Source organism: Sturnira hondurensis, unplaced genomic scaffold, assembly GCF_014824575.4.
Source record: "Sturnira hondurensis isolate 20B ecotype Veracruz unplaced genomic scaffold, ASM1482457v3 Scaffold0007222, whole genome shotgun sequence".
Classification (NCBI taxonomy): domain Eukaryota; kingdom Metazoa; phylum Chordata; class Mammalia; order Chiroptera; family Phyllostomidae; genus Sturnira; species Sturnira hondurensis.
Genome location: NW_028079853.1, coordinates 2541345 through 2563651, shown reverse-complemented (window position 1 = coordinate 2563651; position 22307 = coordinate 2541345). Strand labels below are relative to the sequence as shown.

The 22307-nt window shown below is 36.4% G+C and overlaps 1 protein-coding gene across 1 annotated transcript in view; it reads left to right on the top strand.

Moving 5' to 3' along the window:
* The window catches only part of STXBP5L (syntaxin binding protein 5L), a 340069-nt gene that overhangs the window by 267827 nt on the left and 49935 nt on the right, over nt 1-22307 (top strand). The window contains exons 22-23 of the mRNA XM_037051540.1: nt 6561-6653; nt 14471-14521. Coding sequence (XP_036907435.1) covers nt 6561-6653; nt 14471-14521 — 144 coding nt within the window. The remainder of the gene's footprint in view (nt 1-6560; nt 6654-14470; nt 14522-22307) is intronic.

Here is a 22307-nt window from a genome sequence, read left to right as displayed (position 1 = left end):
CTTTTGACCTGAGGTCTCTTGTAGGCAGCATATGTGTGGGTCCTGCTGTCTTATCCATTCAGCTATTCTATGTCTTGATTGGAGCATTTAATCCATTTACATTTAAGGTTATTGTTGATAGGTACTTATTCATTGCCATTTTTGTACCTATGTTCCTCTCCATCTCTCTCTTTTCCTTCCTTTCCTTAAAGCAGCCTTTTAGTAATTCTTATAGAGCTGGTTTGGTAGAGGCGTATTCTTTTAGACTTCTTTTGTCTTGGAAGCTCTTTATTTGGCCTTCTATCTTGATTGAGAGCCTTGCTGGATGCAGTAGCCTTGGTTGTAGGCCTCTGTTTCTCATTACTTGGAATATTTCTTGCCATTCTCTTCTTGCTTGGAATGTTTCCATTGAGAAGTCAGTAGCCAGCCTTATTGGGGCTCTCTTGTATGTTACTTCTTTTTTCTCCTTTGCTGCCTTTAAGAGTCTCTCTTTTTCTTGGAGTTTTGCCATTTTAATGATGATGTGTCTTGAAGTGGGCCTCTTTGAGTTCCACCTGATTGGGACTCTTGTGATTCCTGGATTTGTGTGATTTTTTTCTCTCATCAAATTAGGAAAATTTTCCATCATTACTCTTTCAAATAGGTTTTCTGTCCCTTGTTCTTCTTCTTCTCCTTCTGGTATTCCTATTCTTTGGTTATTATTATGTTTCATATTGTCTTGCATTGCTCTTAATCCCTCTTCATTCTTTCTGATCCTCTTTTCCTTTTCTTGCTCTTTCTGGGATATTCTTTCTACTTTGTCTTCTAACTCACTGATCCATCCGATCTTCTACTTCATCGATCCTGCTTTTCATTCCTTCTGCTGTGTTCTTCAGTTCAGAAATTGTATTCTTCATTTCCTCTTGGGCTTTGCTAATAGTTTCTACTTCTTTTTTCATGTTGATATAGTTTGTGGTGAGTTCATTGCAGCTCCTCTATAGTTTCTGGTAGCTCATTGTAAGCTCTTTGAATTTCCTGATAACCAGTGTTTTGAATTCAATATCTGATAGTTGACTTGCCTCTATTTCATCTGACATTCTTTCTGAGACTTCCACCTTTTCTTTCTTTTGGGGATTGTTTCTTTGTCTTCCCATTGTTTGTGATACTCTTCTTGTTGGCCTCAGCTTCTTAAATTGATCTGTTCTGATTCCCTGGGTTTATGGTATAAACTTCTGTGGTAGAATACCTGTGAAATTCAGTGGTGCAGTCTCCTGCAGGTATCTTGATGTTCTCCACTTCCACCTACTCCTTTTTTGTGCATGTGTGATCAGTTGGAGGGGGAGGCAAAATAGTTTATGACAGCAGAAGAGTATGTTATTTATGTTATTTACAGTCACAGCTGGTAGAGAAGAAATAGAAAATCTTTAGGCTATATATAATGTTAACCATAATCTTCGACCCAGCTTGCCACTTTTAAGAAAGGATGGACAGAGGATAAGTCTCTTGTAGGGAAGGGAAGGCTCGTGAGTTGAATCTAAAAAGCAGTGAGGTTGCGGGCAGTCAGATTTTGAGGTAAGGTAAGAGTAAAGAATAGTAACTAGGTGTAGCATGTGAGCAAATAGAGTTAATCACTACAGTAATAGAATTCAGGAAACTGTAAGGTGGTCTGAGATCTGCAAGATGTGTTGTGGTGTATTTACCGTTGTATAGAACAGCTATTATTTACAATACTGTTAGAGCAACATTCACATGACAGATTATGTGATATGTCTGGATGGGGGGTATAGAGCTTTGGGTAGTATGCCAAAGGAAAACAAGTGGCGTGAAATATAGAAAATCAGCAATAGACTGTGAGGGAAGGAACAGGGAAACCTGTCAAACAGTATAATATAACCAGCCAGGACTAAGAAATCTATACAGAAAGAGGAGGAATACAAAGATACTATTAAAATAAAAAAGAAGTGAGAATAATGAAGAAACAGCTATGCAGCAACTTGAGGCTTCTCTGCTATAGCAAAGTGAAATTTGTCTCTCTGTGTCTATTATTGAGATGCCCCCTCTTTAGGTCCCACTATGGTCCTTTTGCAGTTCCCAGGTATTTGTGTCTCTGGTGGGTAAAAGAAAGCTAAGCAACAAACAAACAAACAATCCAACACAAAAAAAAGGCAAGAAAAATGAGGAATAAGCAAAAGTTTGGGAAGAAAGGAAGAAGGACTAAAACCAGAAAAAAAGAATGGAGAGGAACAAGTATTGAAAGATAGAGCAATAATAAAATTAAAAATATATAAGATTAGTTAGAAAATAAGTTGTTAAAATATGACCAAAGACACTGAAATACGGCACAGGCTGACAGGGACCATAGAGGAGAGGGGAGAGAATCACAGGGGAAAAGGGGATGGACTCATATGAACAAGTATAAAGGACACATGGACAATAACTAAGGTGGGGGGGGCAGAAATGGGAGAAAGGTGGGGAGCACTGGGGGCGGGGAATATAAGACAGAAAACTGTACTTGAACAAGAATTATATAAAAAATTTTTCTTTAAAAAAAAGTTGCTAAAAAAAAACTTTCCTTGTCGTTTTCAAACTGTCCAAACCAGCTTTTCTGGTTACAGCAGGACCTCTCTATGGGCTGGAATGCAGGCGTGCATGCTCACCCGCACGTGCCAGCCAGGCCATGGGACTGGGATGCGGGCACCTGCACACCCTGCAGGCTGCCTGTGTCCCATGGGATCTGGCACTGTCCTTCCCAGTCCTGTTGCAGGAGCCAAGTGCTCCCGCCCCTCCCCTGGATGGCTGCTAGGCTGGGTAGTCAGTAAGGCAAGTTGCTGTCACAGAACACCTCAGTTCACTTTCCAATAAAGACTTCTCCACAAAGCCTGCCTCTCAGCCCAGCCCAGTCCCCAGAAGATCGGAAACGATAATGTTCTCAATTCTCCCAGGCTGGTGGGCTGGCAGCTGGTGACCACCGAGTCTGCAGTTGAACACGGCCCTCGGCCCTTGTTGTCCTTTACATAAACTTAAGCATACAGGTCTCTGCCTGGTATTGCCCAGCCTTGCTTAGACGGGGAGGGAGGGAGTCAGTTCTCTCCCACTGACCCTGTAGCAGACCCACGGCTCCCACAGAGTCTGTTGTAGACCCGCCGGGTGCTGGGCTTCCGGAGCTCCCTCCGAAGCAGGCACCCCGGCACTGGTCCCAGACCAAAGCCTCTGTTTCCGGCCTTGGCAGCAGCACCACCAAGGCTATAGCTTAATGGTATTGTTGATAGTGTAGGTTCTCCAATTTTGTTTTTGTGGTTCTTTTCCAAGAATGTTATAACTATTCTCAGTCTTTTGTGTCAAATTGTTCAGTTTGCACACAAATATGCTTGGGTAGTGATTGCTGTTTCATTGGATCTGTAGATATATTGTGCAAAATTAACATATTCAATAATAATGAATTTTTCATTTGATATCTCTCAATCTATATGTGTTTCCTTTACTCTCAGAAATACTTTAATTATCTTTTTAGAGGTCATGCACACCTTTCACTGGATTTATTCATTTATGTTCAATTTTGGGGGGGAAGATAAGTTCTAGAATTTTTAATCAATGAAATACTATACTGCAATAGAAAATAATTACAGGTAGCCCCATTAACATGGGTAAATCTTTTTTAAAAGTATAAAACTCACCAAACTCCCTTTTCTTATTGTTTACAGGTAGAATATAAAATAAAATTAATTCTTATGTTAAACTTCTATCCAGAAAACTTGATAAATTTATTTAATTCCAATAATTTAGAAATTCTTTTGAATTACCTATATATCCAATCATGCCCCTCTGTTAAAATATCACTTCTATTTCTTCTAAGGAAGGAAATTATTTAGGACCTCAGTACAGAGCTGAATAGATGTGTTACCAGACTCTTTTCCTTATTCCCATTCTCAGAGATAAGTCTTTAAGTAGTTCATAATTATGGTAATTGCTATAAGTTTCTCGTAAAATCCTGCTTTTAGCCATCTTGCCTATGATGTTTCTTCTTTTATTAATGTTAGTGCAGTTCTGGAAACACTATCATTTTTTTTGGCAGACTGAGAGAACTTGGCATACAATCAACTAGATTGCTTCAAAGTAGGAAGGTTTTTATCATAAATATATTCAACATATTTGAATGTATTCTGTTATTTGGGACAGGGATGATTGACTGTAATAAAATTAATTTATTGCTTCAGTGGCTTATTTGAGACTGGTCTACTGGGCCAGTCCTATTCTTCTTTAGTAGCAATTTTAAAATATAAGTAATTATACTTGAGGAATAAGAGATTATTTCTTTTAACAGGTTTTCAGTCAGTATATATTTGTTAAAATATGTAAAGTTTTTTTCTGGGGAAAGTGCTAACAGTTTAATTTATCTTAAGAATATTGGACAACTGTATTTGAACAACTAAAAAGGAATATTGGGAGTAATCAATATTTGCTTATTTAATTCATTTCCTATGAAAAAGAAAAATAAGTAATTGTGAGTATTGAGGGGTCTTTTTAAGCCCACAAAGGAGAATGTGTTTAATACTATTTCCAGCAGTCTACTACTATTTCCAGCATACCATAGCAACATATATACATAAAACTACATTCTACAGTCTCTTGCTATTGTTACAGGAATTGCTATATCAAATCTAGATTTTTAGGAAAGACATAGTTAAGATAAATGTAGACTTTTTAAGCCCAATCTCATAAAACTAAAATGTACTATGAAAAAAAGTAAATTTAATACTTTATCAATAGTTCATAAAACTCATAAAGCTTATTATTTCTAGAAGTAGAAAATGAAAATATACATAATTAAATTGTTTAAGTAACTTATGAATGACAGGATCAATATATTATTAAGAGAAACTAGAATATTTATAATACATTCTAACTTTTGTAAAATTAAGAAAAGCAGCCATGCCACCTAACAAGTCAGTTCATTAGGTCTGGTGAATAATGGCAATTTTATGCTTGTATCTGGATATATATCCCCTTTTTATACACACAAAATTCTTAAGAGCCAGTACTTTTCTTGCCTTTTTTTCTTTAGTGAAGTGATTCTGAAGCAAAATCATGTAAAGAGTTTGTTAAAACACAGATGGTTGTTTGCCAGAGCTAAATTTTAGTTCACTAAGTTTATAATGGAGCCTGAGATTTTGCCTTTCTATCAAGTTCTCACGTGATGCAAATCTTCTGGTCTCTGGACCACTTGAGAACCATGGCTCTGTGAAACTTTTAAAAATATTTTTTTCAGTAGTTACTTCATCTCTCAGTATCTATTTTGGGATCTCAGACACTCATCTCTTTAAAGTCTGCCAAAAACAGATTACAATATTGACACAGATATCCCTGAGCAAGAGAGGTTGGGAATTACAGAAGCTGGAGACCAGTAATTATTTTATATCTCTCATTTTGTACATGAATCTCAAACCCCTTTTTAGCCCAATAAACTACAAGTAAAATAGAGTAAAGTTTTGGACTATAAATATATCCTTTAGGATAATGAGAGAGGACAGAGTAGGATTTAGGAGAAATCCCAGTGAATCCCAATGAACCAACAAGAATGCCAATGTTCTTAGCTTCTAGGATAATATAATCATTTAATATTTAATCATTCACTAACTATTCAACAAATAATTTTAAGTGCCTATAATTAGATAGATAAGCTGTTATCCACTAAGAATAAACTAGTGAACAAAATAAAAATACTCCATGCCAAATGCAACTGACAGTCTACCTACAGAAACCAACATGAAACTAATAATTTCACAAATTGCTAATGTTTTTATCTTAAACCCTGTAACCCTTTTCTGCTTAGCAGGTAAGGTCATGTGCAGTCTGTGTACTACATAATCACCCCTCCCAAGGGGTGAGCAGCAGCTAACATTCAGTCCTAATTCCAGTCCTGGCACGGAACTGCAATCCCCTAGGAAGCAGCACCTTTTTCTTTGAACAAAGAGTTGAAAACTAACCAAGCCTTCAACTGTAGAGTTATGTCTTCTCACAGATATGCATTTTCTGCTTTGTCCTTCTTGAAACTGTGCCTTTAAAAGTCATTTTCTCAGATGAATATCTTTTTCTAGACTGTCATTAGGTCCTAATATTGTTGCTACCTATATAGCCATCCATCCTCACAAATCTCACTATCCAGAATATACAATAAACTTACTATGCTATCAAGGTCAACTGAGGGTGAGGGTGAAAGAAATATTTATCTTTATTAAAATATTTATTTAGGCACCTTTAGTAAGCATATCTTTATTAAAATATCATAGAGGTAAATGTCACAAAATACTAACAAGGAACTATCCAGCTCTGTCTGCAAGTCTGGGTTTCACCTGGGTCTTATAGCCTATTGTGCATGCTCTTCTTGTTTGATTCTGCATACGTAGAACCCCACTACACCCTTCAAAGAAGTTGTTTTCCCTCCAAACAGTATTCTGTTGGGGCCATACCAAAATACACAGATAAAGGCATAAACTAATGACCCTTCTAAGTAGTTATCATGAAATTTGCCTCTAAGGTAAAAATTCTTGGTTCACTTGGACTAAGACATTACATGCCAATAGCTTTTTATTCCTTTTCTTTAGGACTTCCTACCAGAACTCCTGAGGCAGCACCAGGCTTTTATAGGAATGAGATACCAGCTGTGAGACAGAGGAATCAAGTACATCACTTGCCAGGTGAAAATGAAAATCTGTTTTATAAACAAACAAGTTACTCATACCTCCACAACTTTTTAGACTTCACAATTTGTATCAAAAGCTTTATTCTTATTTGTTGTGCTGAAAACACAGGTCCCTCATAATGAATGAAGACAAATTTACCTGAAGCAATGGTTAAAACCAGACACACTGACGTCATTAGAAGGAAAGCAGAAATTCCTAAGGGGTTTGTGAGCAATTTTGAAATGTTCCATAGAGTTTTGATAGTGTTATTTCCCTGCTCTGTACCTGAATTATTTTATCAGGCTGGTAAGAACATATGGAGAGACCAACAGACAATTAGGGGAAAACTTAAGAGCCAGAAAGTAAAGTGGTTTTGTAAAAATTCTCCCTAATTCTTCCTAACACAATTAAATATTTTCTGTGATCAGAAACAACTATAATGATCATGGAAACTCCATAAAGAATGGCCTCAAAAGAGCAATGTTCTCTCAAAAATAGTGAGCAGAAAGTATTAAGGTCCTATAATCTAAATTTTATGCAGTCATTGAATATTTCATAAAGCTCATAGGGACCAAATCATACTCAAACACAAGTTATACAGCTTCCTTAGATTTGGAAACCGTTACAAAAATGGTTGTGACCAAATCTGCAACTGTAAAACACTTGAATTACTGCCCTGACTGTTGTGGCTCTCAGTTGGTTGGGCATCATTATATAAGGCAAAAGGTTGCCAGTTCAATTCCTGGTCAGTGCACATACCTGGGTTGTGGGTTCAGTCTCCAAGTTGGGCTTCATATGAGAGGCAACCCATCAATGTTTCTCTCTCACATCAATACTTCTCCTTCCCTTTGTTCTGCTCTCTAGAAATGAATAAATAAAGTCTTTAAAAACATGAATTAGCAATGGTCTAGACCCCAAATAAATTCAGCAACCAAGAAACCTAAAGATAATTGCAACTGACACTTTTCCAGACAGTAGTTCTTTTTCTTATGTACTACAACAACTCTGTCATATGCCTTTCTCTGTCGAGAATTCCAGCTTAGTTATGTATGATTGTAAAGCCTATGACTTTTTCCTGATTTTTAATTAATAAAATAAAAAACATGAGTTATAAAAAATAATCAAAATTAAAATTATATGAAAATCCAAGCAGTGAAAAAGTGAGAAGCTGCTGAGTCATGAGCAGACAGTATTTAAGTTCCAGAAAAAACTGAATTTGAAAATGAGTTTTAGTTTATAGAGTTCATAAAAATCAACAAATTGTCACCACCTTTTGAATTTATAAGCCTTGTTTGCCAAATATGGTAATCAACACTAGTATAGCACTTTAAAACAAACATGTATATTATTTAATCCTACAGCAACCCTGTGTCATTGGTATTATTCTCAGGAGAAATTATGACCAAGAAAAAAATTCTATGATTTGTCCAAGCTTACCCTACTAGTAAATGACTTAGTTGAACCAACCAGTTCTTCAGGCTTCAAGGTTCTCTAATCTTGAATTATTTGAGCTCCTATTTATACTTTAAAGAAAGTGTGTATAAGAACCAAGTTCTCTCTGGGAGTTTATAATTCAAAATAGAAAAGAACAGAAATAAGATTTTATAATTATTTAACAATTGTTCATACGATACTAATAAAAAGTCACTAATTCATTAACATCTAGATATGAATAATACATATTTTAAGGTAGTAGTAAAAGTAGAGTCAAAACATTAAACATTTTTATGCTGAAGAAAGTTCTAATAGAGTTTTTAGCCTGGCTATATCTTAGCCACTTCCAAAGAATGCAAAAAGGGAAAATGGCAACAAAATTACAGTAATGAATGCCTTTCAGAATTCCACCATGGCATAATGACCCCCAAATGCTTGTGTGCATGTGTGTGTGTGTATAACTACACCTGTATACCAACCCAGAGTTGTTGTTTTTTTATCTTAATTTCTGGCATAGGGAAGATAGAGACAAATTAAATTCATTACTATATTTCAACCAGCCAAGTTAATTTACAGATAAACTCTACAAATGTTTTAATCTAAACCAGTTTTATTTTAACTGTGTTAGATGCATTATTTTACAGAAGCTATCTAGGCCACACAGATAGCATCTAAAGCAGGAAGACTGTGTTGTTTAGTGGAAAGGACGTAGCTTTGGAATCAGAGAAATTTGACCTTACCCTGCTGCTTTCTACCACTATAACTTTAGCCAAGTTTCTTAACCTTAACTGTGCTAGTGTCCAGAGCATATTCTCAATAATATATAGTAGTACTTATTAGAAAAGCAGTAATGAACATTCATGTCCTGAAGAGACTGAATTTGGTCTCTTTTACCATTTTAAATTTCCGAACATTAGTTATAGCTTATTCATAACTAAGTAGAAATCTTTTATGGAAACCAAACAATCAATCTAATGGTTTCTAATCAAGAAACAACTAATAAGAAGCTTTATATTAGAAACTTTTGAACTCAGCTCTTTGTATTATTTCTGTAGCCATATTCTGACTTATTTAGGGTTCACTCTGTTCCCCAAATTTTGATTCAAATGTGGAAACAAGGATCTGACTGAGACTTATTTTAAGATAATATAAAATTTCTTTTGAGCCAGGCTGCACCTGTCCATTGACTTTGAATTGAATTAATAGTCAGAAAAAGGGAATATGAATACACAGTTGATTGAATGAGATGATACAGACAAGATACATGAAGTCCCCCAGGCAAAAATGTTTTGTGATGCCTGAAGTTCTGTCTCTATTTAGGGCTAAGATCAAAGATGGGGCTGAGCATGTGACCTCATCCTGCCATAGCTATCATAAGTCACAAGACTACGCTGCCTCTTTACTGTAACAACCTGAGTTTGGGAGGCAGAAGAATGTAGGAGTGGAGATAAATATTTCCACAAAGGTTTGTAATCTGATGCTATTGTAGCTTGGCCATCACCTGATCTTTAGGCTTGAGTTCATAGATAGATATTAATATGTTTTTTGCCATCAGTCAGTCCTTTCACTTATTGGCATCATCTTTGGTCTCTTAGGCTATCCTTCCTAAAAATTTCTAGGTAAGCCAGAAGGTGGTAGGTGTGATTAGGTAAATGACTAACCCTATCTTTGGGGATGCTTTCCTTCACATTTTTTAAAATTCAGATTTACTGAGAAATATTTACATAGAATAAAATTCACCTTTTTAGTATACAGTTACGAATTATTTTCTGCTTTTAATTTTGTTTTTCTTTCTAAAAATGTACGTCACAACATGTTAGAGTAACAAGAAGAATTTTTTCTGATAATCTGCCCAGAATCTAACAGGACTGGGCTCATAAGAATCCAGCACTTGCCACAGCTCTGTTCCCTACCTCACTGCTGGAGTGCCCGTGGCACAACTTGTCATGTTACTGTCGTGAGCCAAGACAGACAGCTTTTCAAGGTGTGAAGAATTAACGATACTATTCTATGTGATGATGCACAACATGACAGAGATTTTTATAGAGAATAAGCCCACTATGAGTCAAGTGTGGGATGTCATCGTTCTTAAAAAATATGGTGGATTCTTAGGAAATACTATTGTGCAGAACAAAGAAATAATAGTACTAGATACAATTAGAGGCCTTATCAAGTGTGCTGTGCTTAATCCTATGCACACTGTTTTAAGTAGGGCATGTTGCTCAGATAAATCATTTTTTGTATAGAATACCATAGAAAACAATCTTTTCTTCCCAGCTAACTTTGATAATGAAAACAATAGCTAATATTGAATGGTCGTTATAAACCACACCATGCTAAGAACTTTACACCAATTCCTTTAATTAATACTGACAAGATTCTCATGAAGTGGGAAACTGTCATTATCTTCCTTTTATGGAGGAGGAGAAACATAATTTTCCTGAGATTAAATAACTACTAGTCCAGGGTCACCAGGCTGGCAAATACTTGAGTCACTATTTCAATCCAGTTTACTTGTATTCTTGATCACTGGGCTTCATTTCATCAAATATCGGGAAACCTGCCTTGGAGAAAAGCAATAGTTTTTGTGGAGCTTTACAGAGGGGACAAAAAGGCATCTAGCCTTTTCTAATAGGGGCATTACTATCATCGTAACTACCAACCTTCTATTTCTTATTAGAAAATGGAAGATCAAGTACAAATATGATGAAAAAATCTTAGTTATTAAAACAGTACCTGATAACTTAATATATATATCTAACTAATCATAATGATCTTATGCTCAGCAAAGTGGTATCTATATCTGTATTTATAGCTAATATAACAACAAGGGCAAAATGGGACATCTTGTATGGAAAATTTGAGATGCACCTTAGGAAGTACCTTTTGTGGGACAGTTCTGAATAAAAACCCCATAGGTTGCTTCATGTTCATAAAACTATAAAACATTTCTCCGAATGTGGTCTGCTTTCCTCTTCACATCAGTATCACCATTGGTAACACTTTTTAAATACAAATTTTTGCTGATGTACTAAGGGTAACTGGAGGTGCCCCTTAGTCTCTTCAGGTACTTTAAGATCTGGCATGTGAGAGCATGAATCAGTTACTCCTTATTTCTCCAGGGGTTAGAACTGGGACAAAGTAGTAAATGATAATGGCAAGGAGTTTGAGCTCAAGAGAAAGAAATCCTGTAACAACTATAGCAAACTCTAAATTGGATTTTTAAAAAATACCCTTGAAGTTTTCTTTCTATTGTTGAACTATTTAAACAGGGTGTCAAGAGTGTTGTAGGAAAATACTTGCATTGAGATGATATTTGACTAAATGATCTCTAAAATTCCTTTGAGCCAAGATTTTCATCTTTCTTTTCTGTGCAGTGTGCTAAGCCAGTGGGTAGAGAGAAGTCTGTATTTCCCATTTTCTCCCCTTTGGCTAAGAATATGAAATGATAGTGAGTGAGTGAGTGAGTGTGTGTGTGTGTGTGTGTGTGCTTTAGCTTAGATAACAGTAAAAAGAAGAAATTCAGAGCTGCACTCACAGAGATACGTTGCAAATGTTAATATGTATTGTTTTAATTCTGTACATTTCTAAGATTACTTGCCTTTTACTCCCTTTTGTCCCATACATTTTCCAACCCAAATTTCTCAAACGTTAATGTGTAACATATTACTCTATCACTTGAACACACTGTCTCAGTTTGCTTAGACCTTTTCAGAGTAACCTTTCACCCCTGCCTTCTGGTTTTACTGTTTTTTTCCCAACATTCATTGAAGAAATATTTATTATATACCTACTTTATGCCAATACTTTGTTAGGTATTGAGAATACAATTCCTATCTTTGGAAAACCCCAAGTTTCAGGATGTTAGAGGATAGTGGACAGAGTGAAAAAAACAAGTATAGTAAAATGTGTTAAGTATAACGGAGATGTGCACAGGTGCTATGAACATTGAGATAATAGCTAAGTTTGAGGCTGCCGTCAGAGATGAAGTGATTTTTTTTTAGCTGTCTTGAAGGATGTGTAGGAGTTTACTAGTTGAACAAGGAAAAAGGAGGGTCATTCTATTCATAAATAACAGAAGTTCTTTATTAACATTGTTATTAAAGAAGTTCCCTAATTAATCTCGTTATGGTAGAATGAGTGGCCTGGGGGGAGATAAAGACAGGGCCCTTGCCACTGCAATCTAACTAGAACTTAATACAGGAGGCTAAAAGCAAAAGGTTACCATGACCCAGTTGTCCTGACCCTGTTCAATAAGGTTACCAGGCACTCAGAACACCATGATAGTGTAGGAGGTGGGGAAGCCCTTGAAAGTCTGTGTGTATCATCTCCACTAGCTGGGAAAAGGAGAACCTTGAGACCGTGTATTCATCCCAAGGCCTGGAAGGGAGAAGTAGAGGGGGGTCTCCAGTGCCCAAAGAAAAGCCTTTAAACAACTTTGGTTAACTGTCTGCCACCTATCATGTATACAAAATAAACGAATAGAGTCTATAGCAAAATAAGGATTGAGGTTAACAGATCTCCACTTACACCTATGTTTGGGTAGTCATATCTCCCTGAGGGAAGCTGGAACCACATTTACCCATCAATCAATATGTAACTTCTTCATCCCCACCCTGCCAACTATATAAATCCTCAAAACAAAGGACTTTCTCTCTTTTGGCCCACCCATCTTCTAGCCACCTGGCCTCTGCTTTTGCTTTCCTATTAGAACTTAGAATTAATAAACTTAACTTGCATGTTAATAGGCTCTCTGACCTGTAACTCTTTACTGCATTGGCGAGAAGAACCAAATTTCTGGGAGTTTCTCCTGTGACAATCCCACCATCTAATTATTCCCCTTCTCTCCCTGTTACACAACCGAGGATGGGTATGATTTCAGGTAGGAAGTAGTATATAGGAAGCCAAAAAGGTAAGTGGCAAAGTAGAGAGAGGAATCCCCACAAGTGGAGCAGATTTGAGAGCCAGTGTAAGGAGGAGTACAGGAGGTTTTCTATTTAAATAGTGGGTAGTGGGAGGTGAATTTTCCATTTAAACAGTGGGGAGTGTGGTCACTGTCCTGCTGTATGCATCTGGGCTTATTGACCAATGGTCAGGGACTGTTAGCCATCTTTTTAAAAGCTTCTTTGTAATCCATTTTTTAAATAACTAATACTTCATAGATATGTTGAAGCACCCTGTTTAAAAACAAAATAGAAACAAAAGAAGTTATAAAACATATCTTTAAATTATAAAGAATTACTTCATATTTAAAAAATTAAGTGAAATGCCCTGGAGTAGTTCAGTTTGTTAGAGCATTGTCCTGATATGCCAAGGTTGCAGGTTCAATTCCTAGTCAGAGCACATACAAGAATCAACCAATGAATGCATAAATAAGTGGAACAACAAATTGATCTCCCTCTCTAAAAACAAAAAAAATTGTTTTAAATAGTATGTCTCACTTCCTTAGTTCATCTGAATTATGGATCAGTTTTTAAAATATTCCCCCTAATTGATTTTCCCTAATGCATTGTTCTATATAGTAACATGCATTCCAGTTAAATATTTTTATGGGATGCCCAACTTTTATTAACAGATAAGTAATGAATAATGTTTTCAGTAAATTGCCGGAGTTTTCTTGATTTATGCAAACACTTTCTGGTAGCTTGATTCCTATAATGTAGTTAAAATTATTTAAAATTTTTGTATTTCCAAGATTTTATCTACTGAATTTAACATTATAGTGTTCAATAGAGAAGTAATTTCACCTGCCATAGGCATAGTAAAGTTTCCTTGACTACTTCACATATACTTGTAATAGAATATTCTATTTCAAAAAATTACTGACAAAGTTTATCAGTTTTTACCCTTATCATTACTTATTATATAACCTAATATATTTATTGCAGTGCTTCTTTACCTATTAGAGATCAGCTGGTTAGAGTGTCATTCTGATACACTAGTTGCAGGTTCAATTCCCAGTCAGGGCACAAACAAGAATCAACCAATGAATGCATAAATAAATGGAACAACAAATCTATGTCTGCCTGCCTGCCTGTCTCTCTCTCTCTTTCTCTCTCTCTCTCCTTCTCTCTCTCTCCCTCTGTCTAAAATCAGTAAAAAAAGAAAGAAAAAAGAAATAACTCCATACTACATATGAAAAAAACCATGCAAAGAAACACTTAAAATATTTACTGTAAGAACAATTACTTTTCTCATGTTTCTGTTTGCATATTAAATAATTACTACTCAGTGGCAACAAACTAACATTGAACAATATTTCTGCTCCCATACATGCTCACTCAATATAATGTTTATCAGGATTTTAATAATTATATTGTAAGACATACTGTTCCCCCACATTCCTCTTTAATTTTATATAATTAACAGCTGACTTTTTCCTTTTTCTGTTGTTTCAGTTAAAGGATCAAGAAAGTTAAGTCTGCCAACAGATCTTAAGGCTGATCTTGGTACGGTAGGCAAAAGCCAACAATTTTAAGTTTTCTTACATTCATTTGGCTGAACATTTTTACTAACCAGTCCATGAACAACACAAGTTTCCTAGATGGCAATGTTTGATGTCTTTCCAAAAGGCTTTTTAAAAATCACCATACAGTTCTGTTGGCAGCATTCAACATTGTGTTTAATAATCATTTTACAAAATTATGTTTTATAAATCATTACACAGCAAGGTATATAATTTTTTGTTTTCTTTTTATCATGAAAGTGTTTTTAAACATTAAATAGTCACACATATGGGTTCTTGTAACTTCATGTAAATGGGCACCATTTTTTTCTGGAATTATTTTTCTTATTTTTATATTAGTAACATTTAGAAGTAGTGCTACTTTTAAAAAGTCTGATATAAAGGAATGAAGTTTTGGTCATTTTTTTATTCTAGGGAAGTTATAGAAAATTTGATTCACTTTTAGTTTATTCTTTGTGGTGGTCACAGCCTTATTCATGATTTTAATGCTGAAGCAAATAAGGCTTCATTTAAGAGGCCTTCATGTAGTTTTGTTTCAGAACTTTTACCTGCTTATTCCAACATGGTTTTTCTTTTTCAAAATTTAATCGAATTACTTTTTCTCCCATCTCCTTTATTCTCATTCAAAGCCATAGTATTAAATCCTACTAATGTCATGGTTAAAAATAACAAAAATAAAATAATTTATTTGTCTTTTCATTATCCTTAATAATTTACAAAGCTGTTATACATATGCTATTAACAAATGGTAGATTTAAGATCTGAACTTTGAACATGGTACCCAAAGTTTGTGGAGCATAGTCACATACTTCATCTCATTGTATTAAATAACTGTTAGATAAATACTTCATTAAATTTAAAATCTAATTACAAATAGACCTCCATCCAAGATGAAGGCATAGGTAGATGCACTTTGCCTCCTCTCACAACCAAAAGAAGGACAACAACAAATTTAAAAACAAAACAACCAGAACTGCTAGAAAACTGAACTGTATGGAAGTCCAACAACCAAGGAGTTAAAGAAGAAACATTTATCCGGACTGATAAGAGGGGCAGAGACAGGCAGCCAGGGAGGAGTGGACACATGGCAAGGTGGCACTGGAAGACTGGGCAGGTGAGGTGGCAGCTGGCAGTCCCACATTTGTGTATGGATAAACCCAGAGGAACAACTGGGGAGTGAGACAGACCACACAACCCAGGGCTCCAGCACAGGAAAAGAAGGCTTCAAAACCTCTGACTGTAAATATCTGCGGGAATTGCGGCAGTAGCAGAAACTCGCAGGCTCCCAGGAAAGTTCATTGAAGAGACCCACAGGATTTTAGAATGTACACAAGCCCACCCAGCAGGAAATTGGCACCAAAAGGGCCCAATTTTCTTGTAGGTAGTGGGGGAAGTGACTGAAAGTGGGGCAGGAGCCAAGCATGAGGCATCATTCCCTCTATGACCCCTCGCCTACATACAGCACCACAAAGCAGCAAAGTGGGTTGCCCCAGCCTTGCAAATACCTAAGGCTCTGCCCCTTACAAGTTGTGCCAAGACAAAGAAACATGCCCAAATGAAAGAACCTATCAAAATTCCAGAAAAACAGCTAAGTGACAAATAGATAGCCAAACTATAATATGCAGAGATCAAAACACTGGTAATCAGGCTGCTCACAGAAATGGTTGAGTAAAGTCACAAAATAGAGGAAAAAGTGAAGGCTATGCAAAGTGAAATAATCATAAATATACAGGGAACCAGCAGTGAAGGGAAAGAAACTGGGACTCAAATCAATGATTTAGAGCAGAAGGAAGAAATAAATATTCACTGAGAACAGAATGAAGAAACAAGAATTCAAAAAAATGAGGAGAGGCTTAGGGAACCACCGGGACAATTTTAAACATTCCGACATCTGAATCATAGGAGTGCCAGAGGAGAACAGGAACAACAAGAAATTGAAAACTTACTTGAAAAAATAATGAAGAAAAACTTCCCAAATCTGGTGAAGTAAATAGACTTCCAGGAAGTCCAGGAAGCTCAGAGTGTCCCAAAGAAGTTGGACCCAAGAAAGTACACACCAAGGCACATCATCATTACATTACCCAAGATTAGAGATAAAGAGAGAATCTTAGAAGCAGCAAGAGAAAAGGAAAGAGTTGCCTACAAAGGAGTGCCCATAAGACTGTCAGCTGATTTCTCAAGAGAAACTTGCAGGCAAGAAGGGGCTGGAAAGAAGTGTTTGAAGTGCATGAAAGGCAAGGACCTACATCCAAGATTACTCTATCCAGCAAAGGTATAGAATGGAAAGGCAGATAAAGTACTTCCATTTAGAATGGAAAGGCAGATAAAGTACTTCCCAGATAAGTTCAAGTTAAAGGAGTTTATCATTACCAAGCCCTTATTATATGAAATGTTAAAGGGACTTATCTAAGAAAAAGAAGATCAAAACTATGAACAGTAAAATGACAATAAACTGACAACTATCAACAACTGAATCTAAAACAAAAACAAACTAAGCAAACAACTAGAATAGGAACAGAAGCACAGTAATGGAGATCATGTGGAGAGTTATCAGCAGGGAGTGGGAGAGGGGAGAATGGGGGGAAAGGTACAGGGAATAAGTAGCATAAATGGTAGGTACAAAATAGACAGGGGGAGGTTAAGAATGGTATAGGAAATGGAGAAGCCAAAGAACTTATATGTGCAACCCATGGACATGAACTAAGGTGGAGGAATGTTGATTGGAGGTGGGGTGGAGGGGAATAAAGGGGAGGAAAAAATGGGACAGCTGTAATAGTATAATCAATAAAATATACTTCAAAATATAATTACATAAAAATTTTCTGTGAATTCAATTAAATTAGGTAATTATACTATTTTTACAGACCTTAGAGCAAATTTAATCCTCACAGATGTTAAATTCTTAATGCATTATTCAGTTTTTTACAATGTAAAGCTCTGATGCAGTAAACTAATTATCATTAGCTCAATAATATTATTAGTTCAATAAATAAATTATTAAGTAAATTAGTATTTTACTAGCGTAACTGATGTCAAAGGAAGAATCAACATTATAGTTCCATTATTGACCCCCTACTATATGTCAGACACATATGTATATATGATACATATATATGATATGTATATATTATCTGAGATAAGGTAGGTGATCCAGTTCCCACTTTACTAATGAATAAGTTAAGGCTATGAAAAATTTAAATTTGCCTCTAGCCACACAACTAGTAGCAAAACTGAATTTAAATCAAGTACATATCATTGCAAACTTTATAATCTTATAACTACCTACCATTTTGTGTCAGCATGTATTGTAACAAATGTCAAATGGAGACTAATAACACTTTTCTCTAGAAAACCATGCCTTCAGATATTCACATAATTTCTGCAATCATAATATTTTGTTCTAGAATGTTGAAAAGGAAATATGGAAAAGAAAGAAAATTTCCAGCCCACTTTTATATTTTTAGAAGTAGCAAAGAAATTTTACTTATAATTCTAATCTTGAGGTTAGTTACACATGGTCATTATTAATAAACACATTAATAAACAATATCTACCAATGTCAGTTTCACCATGACTCCAATTGTCTCCTTTCCAGTTGTTTCATTCTCACTATTTTCATGCATACTTTAAGCAAAGATGAATTATGAAAACTCAGATATATATAAAGGATGAAATAGTCATATATTCATTACTTTACTAAAGGATAATTTGCACTTAAAAGGAGTCATAATAAGATTTTATTAAATCTCTATTTCTAAATATATAATCAATGTAATTTTATTTTTAAAACTGGTTTCCCACAATTTCCAGAAAAAAATTATAAGACTTCTGAAGGAGGATATGTCTGTATATATGAAAATTCTTCCAGTGTAAAACTTTGGTGTAAAATATACCTTGGGTGCTTGTAACATGCTATAATCCATTAACAAAGAAGACAAAGAAGGAAGATGTTTAGTAAGCTATTACAGTAGGCCAAATGAGGGCCTGAAGTAGGATAACAGTGAAAATGAACAGCAGAGAAGGAATTTACTGATGCAGAACTGGGAACAGTAAGGGAAGAGGGTATGGGAAGAGTCAAGGATGACCACAGGATGTTGAGAATAACTCTCATGGAGAATACCTGATTTGAGAGGAAAGGAACAAAAGTCATAGTTGCTGTAGGGACATCCATGATAAACATTCAAAGAACAATTAGAATTGAAGGTCTGCAGTGTAGGGGGCAATCTTAAGCCCAAATTAATAAATAACATTCACCTATCTAAGGGTATTAGTGGCTGTGTATATGAGCTGTTCACTAAACACAAATGTTGATACTAATGTAACTTTTTGTTACAACAATCCTTAACAGGAATAGTATCACAGTAACAATAAAATAATAGTAATAACAGTCACATACAATGGTCACATGCAGTTAGAACTTTTAAGTAGTTAGCATTTTTTGATATCAGGATTAGTATAACAGTAACAATAAATTATTAATAACAGTGAAAACCTTATACATTGGTCACTTATGCAGTTAGAACCCTTAAACAGTTAGCATTTTATAAAGTAATTGCCATATTCATGAAAAATTGCTTTATAAGTAACATTTTTACATTTAATGAAAAACTATCATTTTTAACAAAAAATAGACACTTCTCTTTCCTTATAAACTAGATTTTTTAATTAAAAACCTAAAAATGAATTAATTTTATAAAATTCAAACCTTGCTGGCAGATAACATTGTGGAATTATTATTATATATGCATCATAGAATACTACAAATAAAACACACATACCTATGAGGTCTGAAAAAAATCTACTATAGGTTGATACCCAGCTAATGAAAAGATGCATGGAGAAGTCATGGTCAAAGGACAAGTAGTGAGTACTTAATTTATGTAATTGTAGAATTAATGTTAAACAGCAGAGGCAAAATGATTAGAAAATAGAATGCAAACTTAAAATTCATAACAATATAGAAATAATAGTGAAATTTTCAAATTGAGAGATGGAAGTAGGAAGAAGGTAAAAGATTGCCAACAAAAAAATTGAATAATTTGGTGGTTAACTGATACTGAATTAAGAGCAAAAACAGCACTGACCAGTGTGGCTCACTTGGCTGGGCGGCATCCCATAAACTGAAAGGTCACAGGTTCAATTCCTCTCAGGACACATGCCAGGGTTAGGGATTCAGTCCCTGGTCAGGGCACCTGTGAGAGGCAACTAATGTTTTGCTCTCACACTGATGTCTCTCTCCCTATCTTGTTCCTTCTCTTTCCCTCTCTCTAAAAATAACTAAATAAAATCTTTTAAGAAAAGAGCAAAGACAAATACAAGATATAATTATTATTATAATTATTATATTACAATTATTATAATTATAATAATTATACTTTCCATAAGGTGAAAATAATTGGTATGATGGATAGATAACTCAAGAAGTAAAGAATTAAGAATATACCTTCAAGGTAACTACTTGAATAACATTAAAATACCCCAGAACTTCAAAAATTAGGCAAAAAAAACATTTAAGAAAATACAGACCACTTTTTACCACTTTTCTGTGACTACAGAAAGCATAAAAAAGAAAAGGAACTTTCAGTCAAGATGGCGGCATAGGAAAACACACCTTGCCTCCTCACACAATCACCTCATTATTACAACAAAACTGTGGAATAACCATCACTCAGGACTATCAGATATAGAATAGAATGGAAGTCTGACAACTACAGAATTAAAGAAACTACATCCATCCAGACTGGTAAGAGGGGCAGAGATCTGGAATGGACTAATCCCACATCCATGTGTAGTGGATAAAAATTCAGGAAGGATACCTCAGAAGAGAGAAATCCCAGCCCCACACCAGGTCCCCCAGCCCAGGGTTCCAGTGCCAGGAAGATGATTCCCCATAACTTCTGGCTGCAAAAACCAGTGGGTATTGAGTCAGTGGAAGAAAATTCTGGAGTCCCAAGAGGTCCCTCTTAAAGCCCACACAGACTTAGACTCACTTTCTTTGAACACTAGCCCTGGGGTAGCAGCTTAAAAGGCACCAGTGACATATAGGGAGGAACTGAAGTGTCTGGCATCAAGGCAAGAACTGGGGGACAGCTTTCTTCTATACAGAAAGGTGTGCAGAGGTCGCTTTCCCTTTTCTGACCCCCCCTCCACAGAGCCACAGAGTCAGCAGGTGGGTGCCATATCTGATACTCTGTCAACCTGGCTATCAGGTTTGTCCTTCCCTGGAGAACCCCCTGAAGCTCCATCCCACCCAACTTATGGGCCCACTCAAGCTCTTAACAGTGAGTGACTCTTCCATATGAATGGCTGGTCTTGGCTCCTGTTTCACAACTCCCCAATCCTCTAAAACAAGCAATAATTGACCTCAGTGAGCCCCCAGACCCATGTACTACTTGCTAAGTGGTCCCAGGCCCAGCACTAGCTACAGCCAACCTAGATTCACAGCTTGGCTTCACCTGGGAATCACCAAGCCCAGCACAAGTAGCACCTATCTCAGACTGCTTGATAGCTCATGCAGTATGGTCCTGGGCAGAACAGAGATAAGGGCTGACCTCGGCTTGCACCACCTGCAAAACCCCAGAGCCTGCATACCCAGTGGGCAGCTACAGACCACATCGAAGCACCAACACCTTGCCCCTGCACAGCTCATTCTCCACAGAGGGTGAAGGTTGGTGGTGAGTGGTCACAGTCAGTCCTTGCAGCTGACTGGCCTGGATGAACTACTCTCATTGACCTGCCAAACAGCAAATCAAAGCTCGCCTACAAGAGGATGGTGTACTCGGCCCATACAAAGGCTGCACCTTGAGTATCCAGCTTGGATGACAGGGAAGGCTGTGCCACTGAACCCTACAGGACACCTACTACATCAGACTAGACCACACTACCAAGACAGAAAGTCATACAGCTGTAATTAATACAAAGAAACAAACACAGAGAGGTTGCTAAACCAAGGAGACACCCCTGACTGNCAGCTCATTCTCCACAGAGGGTGAAGGTTGGTGGTGAGTGGTCACAGTCAGTCCTTGCAGCTGACTGGCCTGGATGAACTACTCTCATTGACCTGCCAAACAGCAAGTCAAAGCTCGCCTACAAGAGGATGGTGTACTCAGCCCATACAAAGGCTGCACCTTGAGTATCCAGCTTGGATGACAGGGAAGGCTGTGCCACTGAACCCTACAGGACACCTATTACATCAGACTAGACCACACTACCAAGACAGAAAGTCATACAGCTGTAATTAATACAAAGAAACAAACACAGAGAGGTTGCTAAACCAAGGAGACACCCCTGACTGGTGTGGCTCCATGGTTGAGTGCCAGTCTGCAAATCAAAGGGTTGCCAGTTCGATTATCAGTCAGGGCACATGCCTGAGGTGTGAACCATGTTCCTGGTGGGGAATGTGCGAGAGGAAACTACTCATTGATGTTTCTCTCCCTTTCTTTCTCCCTACCTTCTACTTTGTTTATAAATAAACAAACAAACAAATAAATAAATAAAAATTTTTAAAAGGAGACAAAGAAACATGGCCCAAATGAAAGAACAGATCAAAACTCCAGAAAAGGAGCTCAACAAAATGGAGACAAGCAACCTAACAGATGGCACAGTTCAAAACACTGGTTATAAGGATGCTCAAGGAATTTAGTGAGGACCTCAACAGCATAAAAAAGATCCAGTCAGAAACAAAGAATACACTAATTGAAATGAAGAACAATGTACAGGTAAACAACAGTAGAGTGGATGAAACTGATAATCAATCAATGACTTGGAAC